At 38.8% G+C, this 15974-nt stretch overlaps 1 protein-coding gene across 2 annotated transcripts in view; it reads right to left on the bottom strand.

Annotated features, from left to right (window-relative positions):
• Nucleotides 1-6051: 6051 nt before the first annotated feature.
• The window catches only part of METAP1 (methionyl aminopeptidase 1), a 60211-nt gene continuing 50288 nt past the window's right edge, over nt 6052-15974 (bottom strand). For both annotated transcript variants that reach the window (XM_077762344.1, XM_077762345.1), the window contains 2 exons: nt 12100-12165; nt 6052-7734 (listed from right to left, as the gene is read on the bottom strand). In XM_077762344.1, the coding sequence (XP_077618470.1) occupies nt 7571-7734; nt 12100-12165 (230 nt within the window). In that variant the 3' untranslated portion in view covers nt 6052-7570. The remainder of the gene's footprint in view (nt 7735-12099; nt 12166-15974) is intronic.

The raw sequence follows: 15974 nt of genomic DNA, 5'->3' as shown, positions 1-15974 counted from the left end.
ACGAATGAGATGGCAAACATTTTTATGCTCACCTACATGAAAAAGTAAAGCCATCTTAACATATCAAAATAATGGGGGCGCCTGGATGGCTCAGTCAAGCATCCAACTCTTGGTTTTGGCTCAGGTCATACCTCATAGCTTTGTGAGCTCAAGCCTCGCATCAGACTCCGTGCTAACAGCATGGAGCCTGCTTGGGATTCTCTCTCTGCCCCTCCCTGACTCACACTGTCTGTCTCAAAATAAAAAATAAAAATAAACTTTAAAAAAAATGATTGCTGAATTTAAAAAAAATAATGAAATATCAAAATAATACAACTCCAATTCTTGTAGCTGGCCAATGAGGGAGTAAGTTTATAAGATCCTTACTATAAAGATTCTTGGATCATGAGACTATAAATCCTTTTCAATACATCCTCTTGGATGGCATCTAGAATGTTACATATAATGCTGTTTTTGTTTTTGGAAGAAATAGTACATCTAGTTTTTGGAAGAGAGTATAGAGAAAACAGGGCTAAAAGCCACTCACTCACTATGCACATCAGCATGTCTATCCTGGTTGTCCAAAATTAGGAAGCCTACCACTTTAAAAGTATTGTTGGGAATTTTTAAAATTATCTTTAAACTGCTTTCTTGGACAGATACATAATTTTAACACAATGGCTAACCCACTACATATGGCTAGTAAAAGGTATTTTTAAGTACCTAAACTTTTACAGTATTAGGAACTAATTTTAAACAACTTTTGTTTTTTTAAATGTTTTATTTATTTCTAGGAGAGAGAGAGACAGTGTGAGCAGGGGAGGGTCAGAGAGAGAGGGAGTCACAGACTGAAACAGGCTCCAGGCTCTGAGCTGGCAGTCAGCACAGAGCCCAACGTGGGGCTCGAACCCACGAACCATGAGATCATGACCCAAGCGAAAGTCGGACGCTTAACCGACTAAGCCACCCAGGTGCCCCTAAGCAACTTTTTACTGAAACCTTTTCCTGTACCCAGTTAGCACTTTTCAAATCTTGCTTGGCATATTGCACTATTCTGTTTAACCCGACTGATGTTCACTCGAGTAAGACAGTCCATATACAGACATGTCTGACTTGGAACAAGTTCTTTTATTTCATGCAGAGAACTAGCATTATTAAGTAGGAACAGATGGAATGATGAGGTCTGCGGGGACGGCGGCAGAGAAAACTGCATTATATCCCAAACTCCATCACAGTGTGTACAACTTAAACAAAAAACACTCCAAAAAATAAACATAATGCTATTTCTCTCCCTTTATCCTATTTGAATGCAAACTTACACATAGTCGGTAATTCTCAAAACGTCTGCTGATTTGGAAAAGAGAGAACATGTTTTCCATGCACAGAATGCTTCAGAACATTTTCTGCTTGGCTACCAATCTGCCAGGTAGGCTGGTGATCAAAGTCCTAAAGTAACTGACAGTTCGTGGAGCCTAGAGACACGGTGTGACCCAGGAAAAAAAACCAACTGCAGATTGAGCCAATATTGTTTCGCTACACATGCAAGATTGGATTGTCAGCAAATACCCTTTAGAAAAAAAGTAGACCACAAACACATTTGGAGAACATTTTATTATATTTAAAGAGATATTTAGATAATAAATGCATAGAACTAAGGGAATCGTGTCTTTAAATAAACAAAGTCCTCCATTAGACAAATTCTTTTGGTGGAACTTTATGGGCACAAAGCAGGTAGGGTGGTTTTTAAAAGGCAGACCGATTTTTATCAAAGTGGACATCATATCAGAATTCCTTGTGATGAGATAAATTTGCACATGCCCCTTTCAAGGAAGGAGTGCTAATCTACCATACAACTACCTCCAGTTTAGAAATGGACTGAAGCTGGATATATTAAAGCAGGATATATTAAGCAACATAAACAGTGAAAATGTGCTTGAAAGTATCTATTGCTCTTTCTCTAACATACTTCTTAAGACTAAAAGTTTGTATCCTTGGCTATTTTGTTTCCTCAGAATCAGATTGACTGCTAAAGTTGTAAAAACTTCCTGCCTGAATTTTCTGTTGACCGGACCCAACTACTGAAATAAAGTACATCTGTTTTATAGTCACATCCTATATAGAATAAAATAGTTGCTAAGGGTATCCTTCCACAAATAGGACGTGTCCCCACAGAGGAGTATGGGGATTTAGCCCATTCTCGCGACCAAATAAAAAATGGGAGAAATCAGAGCCCTGACGTCCAGACTGTTGGTCCTGTGCTCTGTTCATGACACGAAAATACAAATGTACCTACAAGTTTTGGAAAGTAAGTATTAGCAAGTTTGTTCTTGGGAGTGGGATGAGAAGGCTGAGGTAAACATGAAAAGAGCTAAGACCCCAGGAGATGTAAGCAATTCCTCTACTAAAAGCTTTACAATGATAAGAACGTTACAGATATCAGTAAAAAATAATTACTACAACACTTTGAGCTGTAGCAAATGTATTACTGATAACTTTCCAGGAAGCCTTCACTGCTCTACCGGGCTTTTTGGCACATTTTACTAAGATCCCAGTGTTGACACATTTTGTAAAATAACCATAGAATCGCCACAGACCGACAGCTCTGTTTCTGCTCCTCCACAGTCCCCCAAAATGAAAAACAGCAGATGAGAGGTAACCAAGGCCACTTTATTCCTGCTTTCTTTTTCTCAAAACAGACAAACACAAAGCACTATTTTTTCACACTTAGCACCAAAAGGAAGAGGTAAAGGAGAAGGCTGCCTCCAATGGCGGCTCGCTGCTCAGAGTTCAAACCTGGGAGAGCCAGGGGATTCCCATGCGTGGAACGCTTACACAGAAGCATTTTTTTCCCTCCTTTTACCCATAGTTGTTGAGTGTCAACAACTATGTCCTGTGCTAAGCCCACCTGTCCTTGGATGTTCATTTTTACAATGAAACAATACATTAGTAACGTTTAGGGTATTAGCATTTTGTATCCTACATTGTGAAACAATTTGTTGCTAAGACATGAATGCCCAGGTGTTTCTACTGGAAAACCGGCCACACGTCTACATTACAAAGTGGTCTCATTTGCTCCTCTTTTAGCTACCGAGTTTGGTAGAGGTCAAACGCCAAATGTAGACAGAATCGTATCACATGATCCCAAACCTGTCCAGTATTTCTAACTCCCAGACCACTATCCTCCCCACTCCTCTCACTGTACCTTTTGCCCCCAAGATGCGCTGCGTGGTCAAAAAGTAGCTCACGGTTCATGAAATTTAGGATCCAGTAGGAACAAAAGTCACAACAAACCCATAATCTGTACTCCCTTAGCGACGCATGTTCCAAGAATAAGAATCACAAATTTTGCACTTAAGTTCACTGTTGATAGTTATTTTCATACAGTAATTCTAAATTTTACACGTCTTACAGAATGCAGCAAATAAATATTGCTGTTCAGAACCAAAGTTCTCACCATGGAATAAAGCAGATATAAATATGAAGCAGGAAAAGATGAGGAAGATTAGTGTTAGATTTGAAAGCATCAGGATAAATTCATGATTTATAAAAAGTACATTTCCTGGTTCTGTTCCCTGAAAGGGCCTGGGAACAAGGACACCCAGTAGCACCCAGGTCCTGATTTCCAAATACCAGTCCCCATGAAAAGGAACTAGGGCTCCTTGGAGAAACAGCCTGTCCAAGTGTAACACAGGAAAGCGGTATGATAAACCCACAACATCTTGCTACAGCAAAAAGCAAGAAAGCACTCAAACACTGATAGACACAGGTCAAAATGATGCACAAATAAGCTTAAAGGTGCTTCTGCTGGCCAAATTTGGAACAATTACAGTAAATAAGAAGAATTTTTAAGACGAATTGATGACCTCACATTGACACTCAACAACTATGGGTAAAAGGAGGCAAAAAAAATGCTTCTGTGTAAAAAAAGAGTGCCAGTTAATGAGGGTGGAATGCTAGATTTAAAAACTCTCAATTTGCAGCTACCAATGTACTAAAATAATGGATTCTGGCAAGGATTATCAGTGAATGTTACTACCATTGAGTGAAGAGGATATCCAAATGGTCTTCAAGTATCTCCTCAGATTATCTGCTTAATTAAGAAAAAGATATTCTTAAAACAGAAAGATCTGACAAAGCAAGTGATCAAACATATTGGCAATGACGTGACCATAACACTGAGTCTCTTGATGTGATGTGACACAATGAATGAGACATGCCACATACATCAGTGGAGTCTTCTGCCAAAATATTTATCCTGAAACTTCTCATGAGAAACAAGCAGAGAAATACCATATTCTAAAAGCTAACTGGCCTGCTTTGTTAAGTGTCAATTTCATAAAACACCAAAAAAGGTAGGCTTGTTCTAGAGTAAAGACGACTACAGATATAGGGCAACCAAATGCCATGGGTCTGGATCCTGGATTTGGAAAAAAGAAAAGCTTTAAAGAACATTTGGAAAAATTTGAGATTCACATTTGAATATGTACTATACATAATTCTGTATCAACATTAAATTCCTTGGGTATGGTAATATGATCAGATAGGAAATGTCCTTATGTTTTAAAAGCCATGCTGCAATAATAATGGGTGAAGTACGATGCCATTTGTTTCAAAAGGAAGGTGCCTACGAGAGAGATGTGGCAAAGTAACAATCGCTGAATACAGATAAAGGATATAGGATTATTTCCCTGTACTATAATTTCAAAATAAAAAGCTGTAAGTAAGAAACATTTTTTTTTTTTTTAGAAAAAACAGCTTACAGATACCATGAAGGTGCATTTTGGGGGCCTTTGCAAAAAGTCAAGCACCGTGCCTGCAATTTTAACGAAACACAAAAAAATAGAAGTAGTTATAGGACAAAAGAATCAAGGTAAGATAGCAAACAAATTCCCCAACGTCTATTAATTTCGACCTGTGGCAAATAGTATAAAAGTGTCAGTGAATGGGTTCTAATGTACCCTAATCCATTACATCAGCAAAAGACATAAAATGAAAAGGCAAACATTTCCCTGCTTCTAAATTATAACTCCAAAGAGGCTGGAGGACTGGCAAGAAAAACTGTATTACTTTAAAAGCTAACCCAAAGAGTGCCTGAGTGGCTCAGTGTGTCAAGCATCCGACTTCGACTCAGGTCACGAGGTCATGATTTCAGAGTCCAGAAGTTAAAGCCCCGCATCAGGCTCTGTGCTCAGAGCCTGGAGCCTGCTTCAGATTGTGTGTGTGTATGTGTGTGTGTGTATGTGTGTCTGCTCTTACCCCACTCATGCTCTATCACTCTTTCTCAAAAATAAAAAACATTAAAAAAAATTAAAAAGTTGACACAAAAAATAAAAACATACTTTGAAAAGTTGGTAGAATAATGAAACTTGAAGTTTTCTCATCTAATAACATTTTAAATTAGATATATACAATTAGACTAGAGTCCATATTGTTTTGAAATCTCCCAAACTGAAAAAAGCCATCATCACCAATGTGTTAATAACCTTTTTACCAAAAAATTATCCCATCAAGATATTTTTTCCTTGAGCTTATTTTTTAATAATACACCTCAAAGGGGGTGCCTGGGTGGCTCAGTCGGTTAAGCGTCCAACTTTGGCTCAGGTCATGATCTCACGGTTCATGGGTTCAAGCCCTGCATCGGGCTCTGTGCTGACAGCTCAGGGCCTGGAGCCTGCTTCAGTTTCTGTGTCTCCCTCTCTCTCTGACCCTCCCCTGCTCACACTGTCTATCTCTCTCAAAAATAAATAAAATATTTAAAAATAGTAACAATAATAGACCTCAAAGAAGTCCACAGTGTTAATTCTACCATCAGTACATAAAATGATCCCCCTAAATACTCAGCAGTCTGTCTTAAAAGCTCTCAAAACTATGGCTGCATTTCAAACACTGCTGATAGACTCTGGTGAACTAAACACAGTACTGGAATTTTTATGCAGTCATTAAACTCAAAAAACTCTTTTTACTCAAATGGTCATGAGTTTATTTTAGATTATGAAATCAGCCACCCTACTCCCACCACTTCCCTCTGAAACCCAAACAAATGCAGCAAAGTTAATAACTACACAGGGGGAATAATCATTCAAACTTTTAATCTCCCTTTACACATTATATTAACATTCATATTGCAAGGCATTCCATTCACAAATATTACAGTTGATAAAAAATTTCACACATATCCCCAAAAGTCTATACCAGATTCAGTCACTTCACTAAATCATTAAAATAATAAAAGTAATGAAAACATTATCATAATTCTTTTAAAGCAATAAAGGTCTGAGGCACTCTGGGAAAGATGTTCTCATATAACATGTCAGTGGTATCAAATTATCTTACAAGAAAGTTACCAGATACCCAGTAATCAAGTACACTCCAATGACAATGACTTTGATCTGATATGTGTTCACTGGATACACTTCCAATTGGACTGAACTACTGAAAGGAACAAAGATATTGGGCAGCTGAGGTCATCTCTAATGAGGTTCCCAACTAATGTCAAGGTAAAGTGTGTTTACAACACACCATGGACAGCTGCATCTCTACTGCAAGGGAACAGTCTGATCTTCAAAGTTCCTTTCTCATCACTACTGGGTTTACTAAATGTCAGAAGCTAACAGCCCACCTGACTTGCTCAGCTCACTGCCAAAGAGATTTCAGAACTGTCTCTTCCCATCAACCTCCACAGTGCAACTGTTCACCTTCTCTGAATATCTCCAAGGTTTGCCCTTGAAATAAAATAGAGGGGAAGAAAGGGAGCTTTTTCCCTCCGATTTCGACCAAAAAGAGGTCTGAAAGAGCAATGTATCACGAGATTCTCATGCTCTGCAACAGCCAGCTACCATATGAAGCATGGCTATTTTTGCCAGAAACTAGATGTTTTTAAAACATGACAACCCTTTTCCAAAGTGAATTTTGCCACAACCATTCACTGACAAGCCCACATTGGAGAGGAAGTCTCACTGACCGAGTGCTTCCTTACACACAATTACAAGGGTAAATAATTAGCATGGGGGAGGAGGGAGGCCAAATTCCCAACTGGGAAATAAATCACTGCAAACAATGGGTCCATTTATGACAGCATATAGCCCTGTCAGGGCAGAATCAACACAAACCCAGGTCATATAGTGTTGAGGAATTACATACATGGAATTTAAAATGTATACATATATATTTCCATACATATATAATAAAAAAATCTGGAACAACATATGTTGCTAAAGTTTCAAGGATTCTCATCTTCCACATTCACCTGGAGAGCAGCTGGCTCTTGCTGGCCCAGTTGTGGCAGTGATAAAAGCAACTAGAAGCAGGTTTACGTAAAAAGTGCTCAAAGGCCAAGTGAGAAAACAGGGGTGCAGAGATTTCTGGAGGGAGAGGGCAACACTGAAAAGAGTTGAGAATGTTTCTTTTATTCTTCTCAGCTTTTTCGGACCCAAGTCAAGTTCTTGAGGACACACATCCAATGCTGTAGTCCTTCCTTATCTATAGTCAAAACAAAACAAGTAATAAAAATCTTCTCTTCCATTCTGTACTCTCAAGAAAATGCATAGTACAGCCAGAAGGTATTTACTGAGATGTGCCATCTCGGGAGAGATTAAAATTGGGACATGAAGTGAGGCCGCGTGCTATCGAGTCGCCGGGTCAGGATTTCACAGCCAGTGTCCGTGACCAGCAGGGTGTGCTCAAACTGAGCAGACCGCTTTCCGTCTCTCGTCACTGCGGTCCAACCATCTGGCCAGGTTTCATCCTGCCATCCACCTTAAACAAACAAAAACAATTTCTTAGTTCTATTGTTCAGTTTTCTAAACAAACTCTCTAGGTAAGTGTATTTGCATGTACTCCTACTACTTTAGATATTATGGAAGCCAATTAGAAAATTCACTATTAAGACTCCTATTTACAAATGGTGGGCAGCTACATTCAAAAGAATGAAACTAGATCACTTGCTTACATAGTAAGCACAATACACAAAAATAAATTCAAGATTAAAGACTTGGAATTGCATGGAACTCCTTAAAGAAAACAGGCAGTAAAATCTCTCAGATATCAGCCTCACCAGCATATTTATGAATCTGTCTCCTGAGGCAAGGAAAACAAAGGCAAAAATAAACTATTGGGACTACATCAAAATAAAAAGCCTTTACACAGCAAAAGACAACATCAACAAAACAGAAAGGCAACCTTCTGAATGGGAAAAGATATTTGCAAATGATATATCTGATAAGGGGTTAATAACCAAAACACACAAAGAATTTATATATACCTCAACACCAAAAAGAACAACGAATCCAATTAAAAATGGTCAGAGGATCTGCATAGACATTTTTCCAAAGCAGAAATAAGATGGCTAACAGACACACGAAAAGATACTCAACATCCCTACTAATCAGGGAACTGTAAATCAAAACCACAATGAGCTTATCACCTCACATCTGTCACAATGGCTAAAATCAAAAAGGTAATAACAAGTGTTGGTGAGGAAGTAGAGAAAAAGGAACCCTTGTGGACTCCTGGTGGGAATGCAAAGTGGTGCAGTCACTGTCAAAAATATTAAAAGTAGAATTACCACACAATCCAGTAATTCCATTACTAGGCACTTACCCAAAGAAAAGAAAAACACTACTTCAAAAAGATATATGCACCCTTATGTTTACTGCAGCATTGTTCACAATACACAAGACATGGAAGCAACTCAAGCATCCACTGATAGATGAATGGATGCAGAAGATGTGGTATGCATAAACAACAGGATTACACAGCCATGAAAAAGGGTGAGATCTTGCCATTTTCAACAACAAAATAGACCTAGAGTGTATTATGCTAAGTGAAATAAGTCAGCTAGAAAAAGACAAACACTCCATGATTTCACTTACATGCAGAACCTAAAAAAAAAAACCCAATGAAAATACTCTTAAATTTTTTTGACATTTATTTATTTTTGAGAGAGAGAGAGAGAGAGAGAGAGAGACAGTGCATGAGCAGGGGAGGGGCAAAGAGAGAGGAAGACACAGAATCTGAAGCAGACTCCAGGCTCTGAGCTGTCAGCACAAGACATGAGATCATGACCTGACCCAACGTCGGACACTTAACTGACTGAGCCACCCAGGTGCCCCTCCAACAGACTCTTAAATAGAGAGAACAAACAGGTGGTTGCCAGAGGGGAGGTATATGGGGAAAGGGTGGTGAAATTAGGGAATTAAGAGGTACAAACTTCCAGTTATAAAATAAATAAATCATGGAAATGAAAAGTAGAGCATAGGGAATACAGTCAATAAAACTGACAGGTGGTGACTACATTTAACACAATGAGTACCGGGTAATATACAGAACTGTCGAATCAGTATATTTATTTTATATGTGAAACAGAATATTATTATGTCAATTATATTTCAATAATAATAATAAAAGACTCCTATTTATACTTCAAATTTTTAGTCTTTCTAACTTCATTTTGGTCTTTGGTCCAGTGAAATAATAATGTATTTTAAATTTCCTTGGGTGTGTTATAACTTTATGCCTCCCAAATACCAAATCAAGATGGTTATTTCCAAAACAAAGGCACTGGGTTTCATATTGACACCATACAGATTTCACATGAAATTCATATTGGTTTCATATGAAAACATAATGACACCATTGATTACAGAACTATGAGTTAAAAACTGAATTAATAAATTTAGCTCTTTTCTGATAGGACTTTGGCATCTGACTAAACTATAGCCAATGTGTATTGTAAAGGAAATCATCTTTTTACACTTTCATTACAGCATTTAATTTTTTTTTTTAATGTTTATTTTTGAGAGAGAGGAAAAGAGAGAGTGAAAGAGGGAGAATGCAAACAGGGGAGGCGCAGAGACAGAGGGAGAGAATCCCAAGCAGGCTCCGCACTGCCAGCACAGAGCCTAACACAGGGCTTGATGTCACAAACCGTGACCAGAGCCGCAATCAAGTCACCTGAGCCACCCAGGTGCCCCTATAACCTGAGCCACCCAGGTGCCCCTATAGCACTTAATTTCTAATATTATTTTTAAATGGCAGGCACATAGATGGTGACAGATTCTACTGTGAAATTTCTGTTGACCACACACCCCTGGTAACCAGAAAAAAGGGGGCTAAGAGAAAGAAATAGGATTGGTGAGGGAATTTTTAAAAATTACTAGGAAGCAAAATAGGGAAGGGCTGAAAGAGAAAGGAAACAAAGGGACAGTGAAAAAAACCCCTAGGACAATGAAAGAAACCACACTAGAAAAAGAGAGGAGGGGAGGCAGAGGTGAAATGAGAGTTATACAATTCTATATACTACTGCAGAAGTATGTTTATAAAGATTCTCCTGTCTTCAAATTAGATGTCAAAAAAATCAATACATCCTTCATTTTGAGTAATCTTTACCAAAGATTAGGTCTCACTGACTCACACAAATCCTAGAACATATATAAACCCTGCAGTGAAGTAACCTACTTTTGCAATATTAAATCACAGCCTAAAAAGAAAATATGAAGTAGCTTAAAGAAAGTTAACTCATGCTTTGTCAAACATCTAAAGACGAGTAACTGACTATTTTAACAACTGGATTAAAGATATAATACTTTTCTAACTTTACTGTGAACTGCTTACAAAAGGTTCTTTATCAATGTCAAGTCAAACATATCTGGATCTTATTCGGAGAAAATTCCAATTCCTCTTCGGATTTGAAACTTTCTACTCTAGAGCTAGGATTTATCCTACCTGAATAGTGACTAAAGTCACTATCCTATTTACTTTACTATTTACTATCCTATTTACTTTATTTATTTATTTACTTTAGTGACTCACTGAAGTATGTATGTTATAATGTGATGATTATCTGAACAGGCTCTATGAAAACTTATTTGTTTATACTTGGAAACACCACACTATGTCTCACCAACAGGTAGCAGTTAATGAAAACAGGCAACCAAAACAACACATTCCTCTCAGTGCCTTGCCTTCCTCTGCTAATATACTCCCTGCCCTTGGATTGGTTCCACATGATCAGAGCTTTATTTTATTCCATGACAATGACAAAAACAATACCTTACATGTGTACAGCCCTTTAAAGGACACAAGATATTTTGTATTAATATAAGTCACCTGAACTCTTAATAGCTGCCCTGGGGAGATGGCATGTTAAAGATTGTCATTTCCACTTTACAGGAAAGGCAACAAAGGATCAAGTTATAAGAAGGCAGCCTGTGGGCTGAATTTAGTGACTCACTTCTCAGGAAGGCCATCTGACAGAAGTAATGGGATGTCACTCCCAAGATCAGGTTATAAAAAAGACTAGAAGGACCCAGAGAGGAGGTATCCTTTAAAGCAGGCCCCAGGACACACCAGCCCCACTATCCCCTCACCACGTCCCCTAATCCCAACAGAGGACTGGCTGAGAAGAAGGATGAAGAGAACATCCGACCATCTGAGTGACAAGCTCCAATCATGACACTGGGTCTTTATCAATGCTATGAGCCTGCCATGAGGAACAGCGGCAGTGAGCATGTAAGACTGCCAGCACTAAGTGTGTCGTCCACAAGAGTTGTATCATGCCACCTGACGACCTGTGTGCAGACCCTGAACAGGCAGAACAGCTCGTGAGTTTAGAATCTGACTAAGTCGGCTGCCATCTAACTAGCTAGGTGACTTTAGATGAGTTACTTACCTGCTTCAAGGATCAGTTTGCTCTTCTGTATGATGGGGACAGCACCTACCTCATAAATTGTGGAGAAACAAATCATATACCTATGTCTGCCTTGAAGTGAGTGAATCTACTTCCTTTCCCTTCCCCTTGGACCCCCATCAAGCAATTTACACAGGCTTGATGGAGGCTCCGATTATTACAACACACCCTTTGACAGAATCTTTTATGGAAAGGGACTGGGATTCAAGTGCTTCAGCATCTAGTGACAGCAGAATTACCAGTCAGAAAGTACTGCTTTCTTGACAACCCGTACAGTTTTCAGTTCTCTACAGGATACTGAATGGAGCTTGAGATGGGATGCGGAGTGGAAATGAACCAAAAAGAAAATAAACAAAACAAACTACTAATCTGATGAGTGACCAGAAGTAAATAAAAATTCAATTAAAACACATTATAGCATCCTTTTTTCTCACCTTCACAAATCATTGGCTCAATTGTAAATACATGGCCAGCCTTCATCACTCCAACTGCTTTATTTTCTGAAATTAAAGAAAAAAAATTCTCAAAACACAGCAAAAAACCAGCTGCATATTGCTGAACAGCTCCCTGGTCAGAGTACACCGTGTACATTCCTATCAGTGATTCTTAAATTCCTCTCTCCTTTCCCAATTCCCCTTACTTAAGGAGATCATTCAACAAACAGGTATTCTGCGGAGATCCACCTGCTGTGGGGCACATATTGTCCTAAGCATATTTTATTCTGCTTCTGCTTTCTCTAGGAAAATACAAAGATCTCTGCAAAGTGATTTCATATGTAGTTGTCACTTCTATGAAAGGAAAAGTACCGCCATTTATGTTATACTAGAAGTAGAGCTGAAATCATGCAACCAGGCAAAGTTCCATTACTCAACCAGATACTTAAAGGAGAACAACATCTGTTGTTCTGGAAGCGCTGCACCTCTTGGGTGGGTGTGGGGGTGTGGAAGTGGGGTGAGTGGGGGAGCAGGGGCACAGCCCACAGAAACAATAGCATGATTCTCATGAGGTCTTTATGTTGCCTTTTTTTTTCTTATCCTCAAACAAGAACAAAGCTTCTACATATGACCTATTTTTTAATGCTGATAAAACTATCCCTTTTTATTTGAAAACAGAAATTCAATTTTCTCCCTCCAAATACTTTTTTCGCTTTTTGTTCACTAATATGAGAGCATTTTTCAGGACTGTCATGAAAAACACAACTACGAGTTAAAGTATCCAAACCTGTCATCCTCCAAAAAAGGCCGAAAGGTAAAAATAGGGATGGACGTTTTTAGATGATCTCAGACAAAAATGGAGAACCAGTTTAAAGTTCAAATTTTAAAAAAAGAACTGATGTGAGCATCGGTAAATGAATGACTGCACTTGCTCTGATTAGCCACCAGATGGCAAAAGCGCTGGCTTTCAGGGTTTCTTGGTAAGACTGGTCTTGGCGATGGTGGCTTTGGTAGTGAGTGAATGACTAGTGTCCAGAGACTCAATCTACCTACCAAACACCATCTAGATATGATCTAATCTCACCCGCACATTTATATTCCTGCACATCTTTCCTTGTGCTTAAAGCCACCATGCTGCTTTCCACTGTCTTACGTATTGCCAAGATGCACTCCATGCAGATTCCAATCTGGAGTAGAATTTCTAAATTACCCGAAAATCTGAGGAGTAAAAAACAACTGGACTTGTTATCTCTAATCCCACAAATTTCCTTTCCTAATGACCTACAACTTACTACATAAAAAGAATTGGTCACGGGGCACCTGGGTGGCTAAGTTGGTTGAGCGTCTGACTTCGGGTCAGGTCATGATCCTGCAGTTCCTGAGTTCAAGCCCCAAATCACGCTCTGTGCTGACAGCTCAGAGCCTGGAGCCTGCTTCGGATTCTGTGTCTCTCCCTCTCTCTGCCCATCCCCTGCTCACATGCTGTCTCTCTCTCCAAAATAAATAAACATAAAAAAATTTTCTTAATTAAAAAAAAGAATTGGTCATATTCCCCTGGGGATATATATTTTTTAACGTCAACAGGGTAGCAGTGTGGTGTCACAGAAAAGAAAAAGGATAAAGAAAGGAATATGGAACTAGGCTGTCCCACTGCCACAGCACTGGAAGCATTTAGCCACCAAGCACTTGCAACGTGGCTAGTCAGAATGTCAACTATTCAGTGTAAAATATATGCCAATTTCAGAGACAAAATATATAATATATCTCAATCATTTTTACATCAATTAAATGCTAAGATGCTAATACTGTGAATGGTAATGCATTACATAAAATATATCACTTAAGTTAATTTTGCCTATTTCTTATTTTTTTACTGACCACTAGAAATTTTTAAATTACATATTTGCCTCACAATATATTAATATTGGACAGTGCTGATACAGAGACTCCAAGTTCCACTCCTTTTTTCTGTCACTGACTCATTATTCTAGAAAAGTTATAACTCCCACTCAACTTGACTCATGGTTTCATTTTCTCAATGCCCCTCACTCAGCAAACATACATTCTGATTGACTACACTACTGCAGACAGTATGCTAAGTACTTTTGTAAAAACCTGTACTTGCTCTACCATCTACCTTAGAGATTACTTAACATACATTCTAAATGTGGGGTATTATCATCATTACTTCCCAGCCCTAATGACTTAAATAAAAGGAAATAACTTTTTTTCTTTCATAGTTTATTGTCAAGTTGGTTTCCATACAACACCCAGTGCTCATCCCCACAAGTGCCCTCGTCCATGCCCATCACCCCCCTTCCTCTCTCCCCCACCCCCATCAGCCCTCAGTTTGTTCTTAGCATTCAAGACTCTCTCATGGTTTGCCTCCCTCCCTCTCCCCAACTATTTTCCCCTTCTCCTCCCCCATGGTCCTCTGTTAAGTTTCTCCTGATCCACTAATAAGTGAAAACATATGGTATCTGTCTTTCTCTGCCTGACTTACTTTGCTCAGCATAACACCCTCGAGTTCCATCCACTCGAGGATGGACTGCAAATGGCCAGATTGCATTCTTTCTCATTGCCATGTAGTATTCCATTGTATAGATAAACCACATCTTCTTGATCCATTCGTCAGTTGATGGACATTTAGCTCTTTCCATGTTTTGGCTATTGTTGAGAGTGCTGCTATGAACATTGGGGTACATGTGCCCCTATGCATCAGCACTCCCGTGTCCTTTAGGTAAATTCCTAGCAGAGTTATTGTTGGGTCATAGGGGAGGTCTATTGTTAATCCTCCACACTGTTATGGAAATCACTTCTAACTTCTCTTACGTAGAAGGGGTGGAGGGAGGGAAGTTACACAACAATTTCCTAGTTCTACCTTTGGCTGGTTAGGAACATGGAGTTACAAGCCAAAGCAGGGATCATTTACACATTTCGAAAGGTCTCGGCTTGTCAAAGACTCAGCAGTTTCCTTTTACACTTCCCTACAATAATCACAACATATTTTAATATATATAAACCCAATTTATACTGGACTTTTCATAAACGTATCAAATGTATGAAAGCAAGTATACCTGGCCCTTGCTTCTTTTTTCAGAACTGTTTTTTTATTTCTAATTAAATGGTTTTATGTATTTTATGGACACGGTCATCACCGACCCATGTCCCCTTCTCCCATAAATTCTATCGTCTTCAATCCTCTTTATATAATCCATACCTAAACCTGAGTCTGCCAATTTGTCAGTTCAGTAAGTAAAGGGACTTTTTTTCATGCCTCTTTTTACACAAATATACACATACTCATGTATCCCTGTAATCAGAGTAGCCACTTCCATTCTGTTAATGGAATGCACATCAGATTACAGGGTTTACCAGGAAGGAATTAAGTTGGCTCCTTATTTTCTGTTGCTAATTTTTATTTCAAGCACAATTCACAGCTTATATAAAGAAAACTTCGTGGTCTGCTAATAAATGTTTGCTGATATATATCAAATGCTGTGCTCTAAACTATAAACTACTTCTCCAGCTTCTCCCACTGAGAGGTTTCTCACTCCTTTCCCTTTTTATTCACAACTACTGACATCTAGAATTTTATCACCTCACACCTCGACTACAGCAACAACTGTGCACCAGGCTGGCTAGCCTGACTAGCTCACACCTGCAATACATTCTAGACACCACTGCCAAATTTGTCCTCCCAAAATAGCAACTTCACCTTGTCATTCTTCTGCACAAAAATGTCTCCGCAAATCCCAACAAATGAAGTCAAATATCTTCGGTATGGCACTGCCTCCTGCTAGTTTTTAACACATAGTACTCAACCCTAAATCATCCTATCTTGTCTCTGTTCAGTCTTAACCTGAAATATTTAT

Source organism: Crocuta crocuta, unplaced genomic scaffold, assembly GCF_008692635.1.
Source record: "Crocuta crocuta isolate KB4526 unplaced genomic scaffold, BGI_CrCroc_1.0 scaffold83, whole genome shotgun sequence".
In the NCBI taxonomy this organism is placed as follows: domain Eukaryota; kingdom Metazoa; phylum Chordata; class Mammalia; order Carnivora; family Hyaenidae; genus Crocuta; species Crocuta crocuta.
This window is presented reverse-complemented; position numbering and strand designations above follow the sequence as displayed.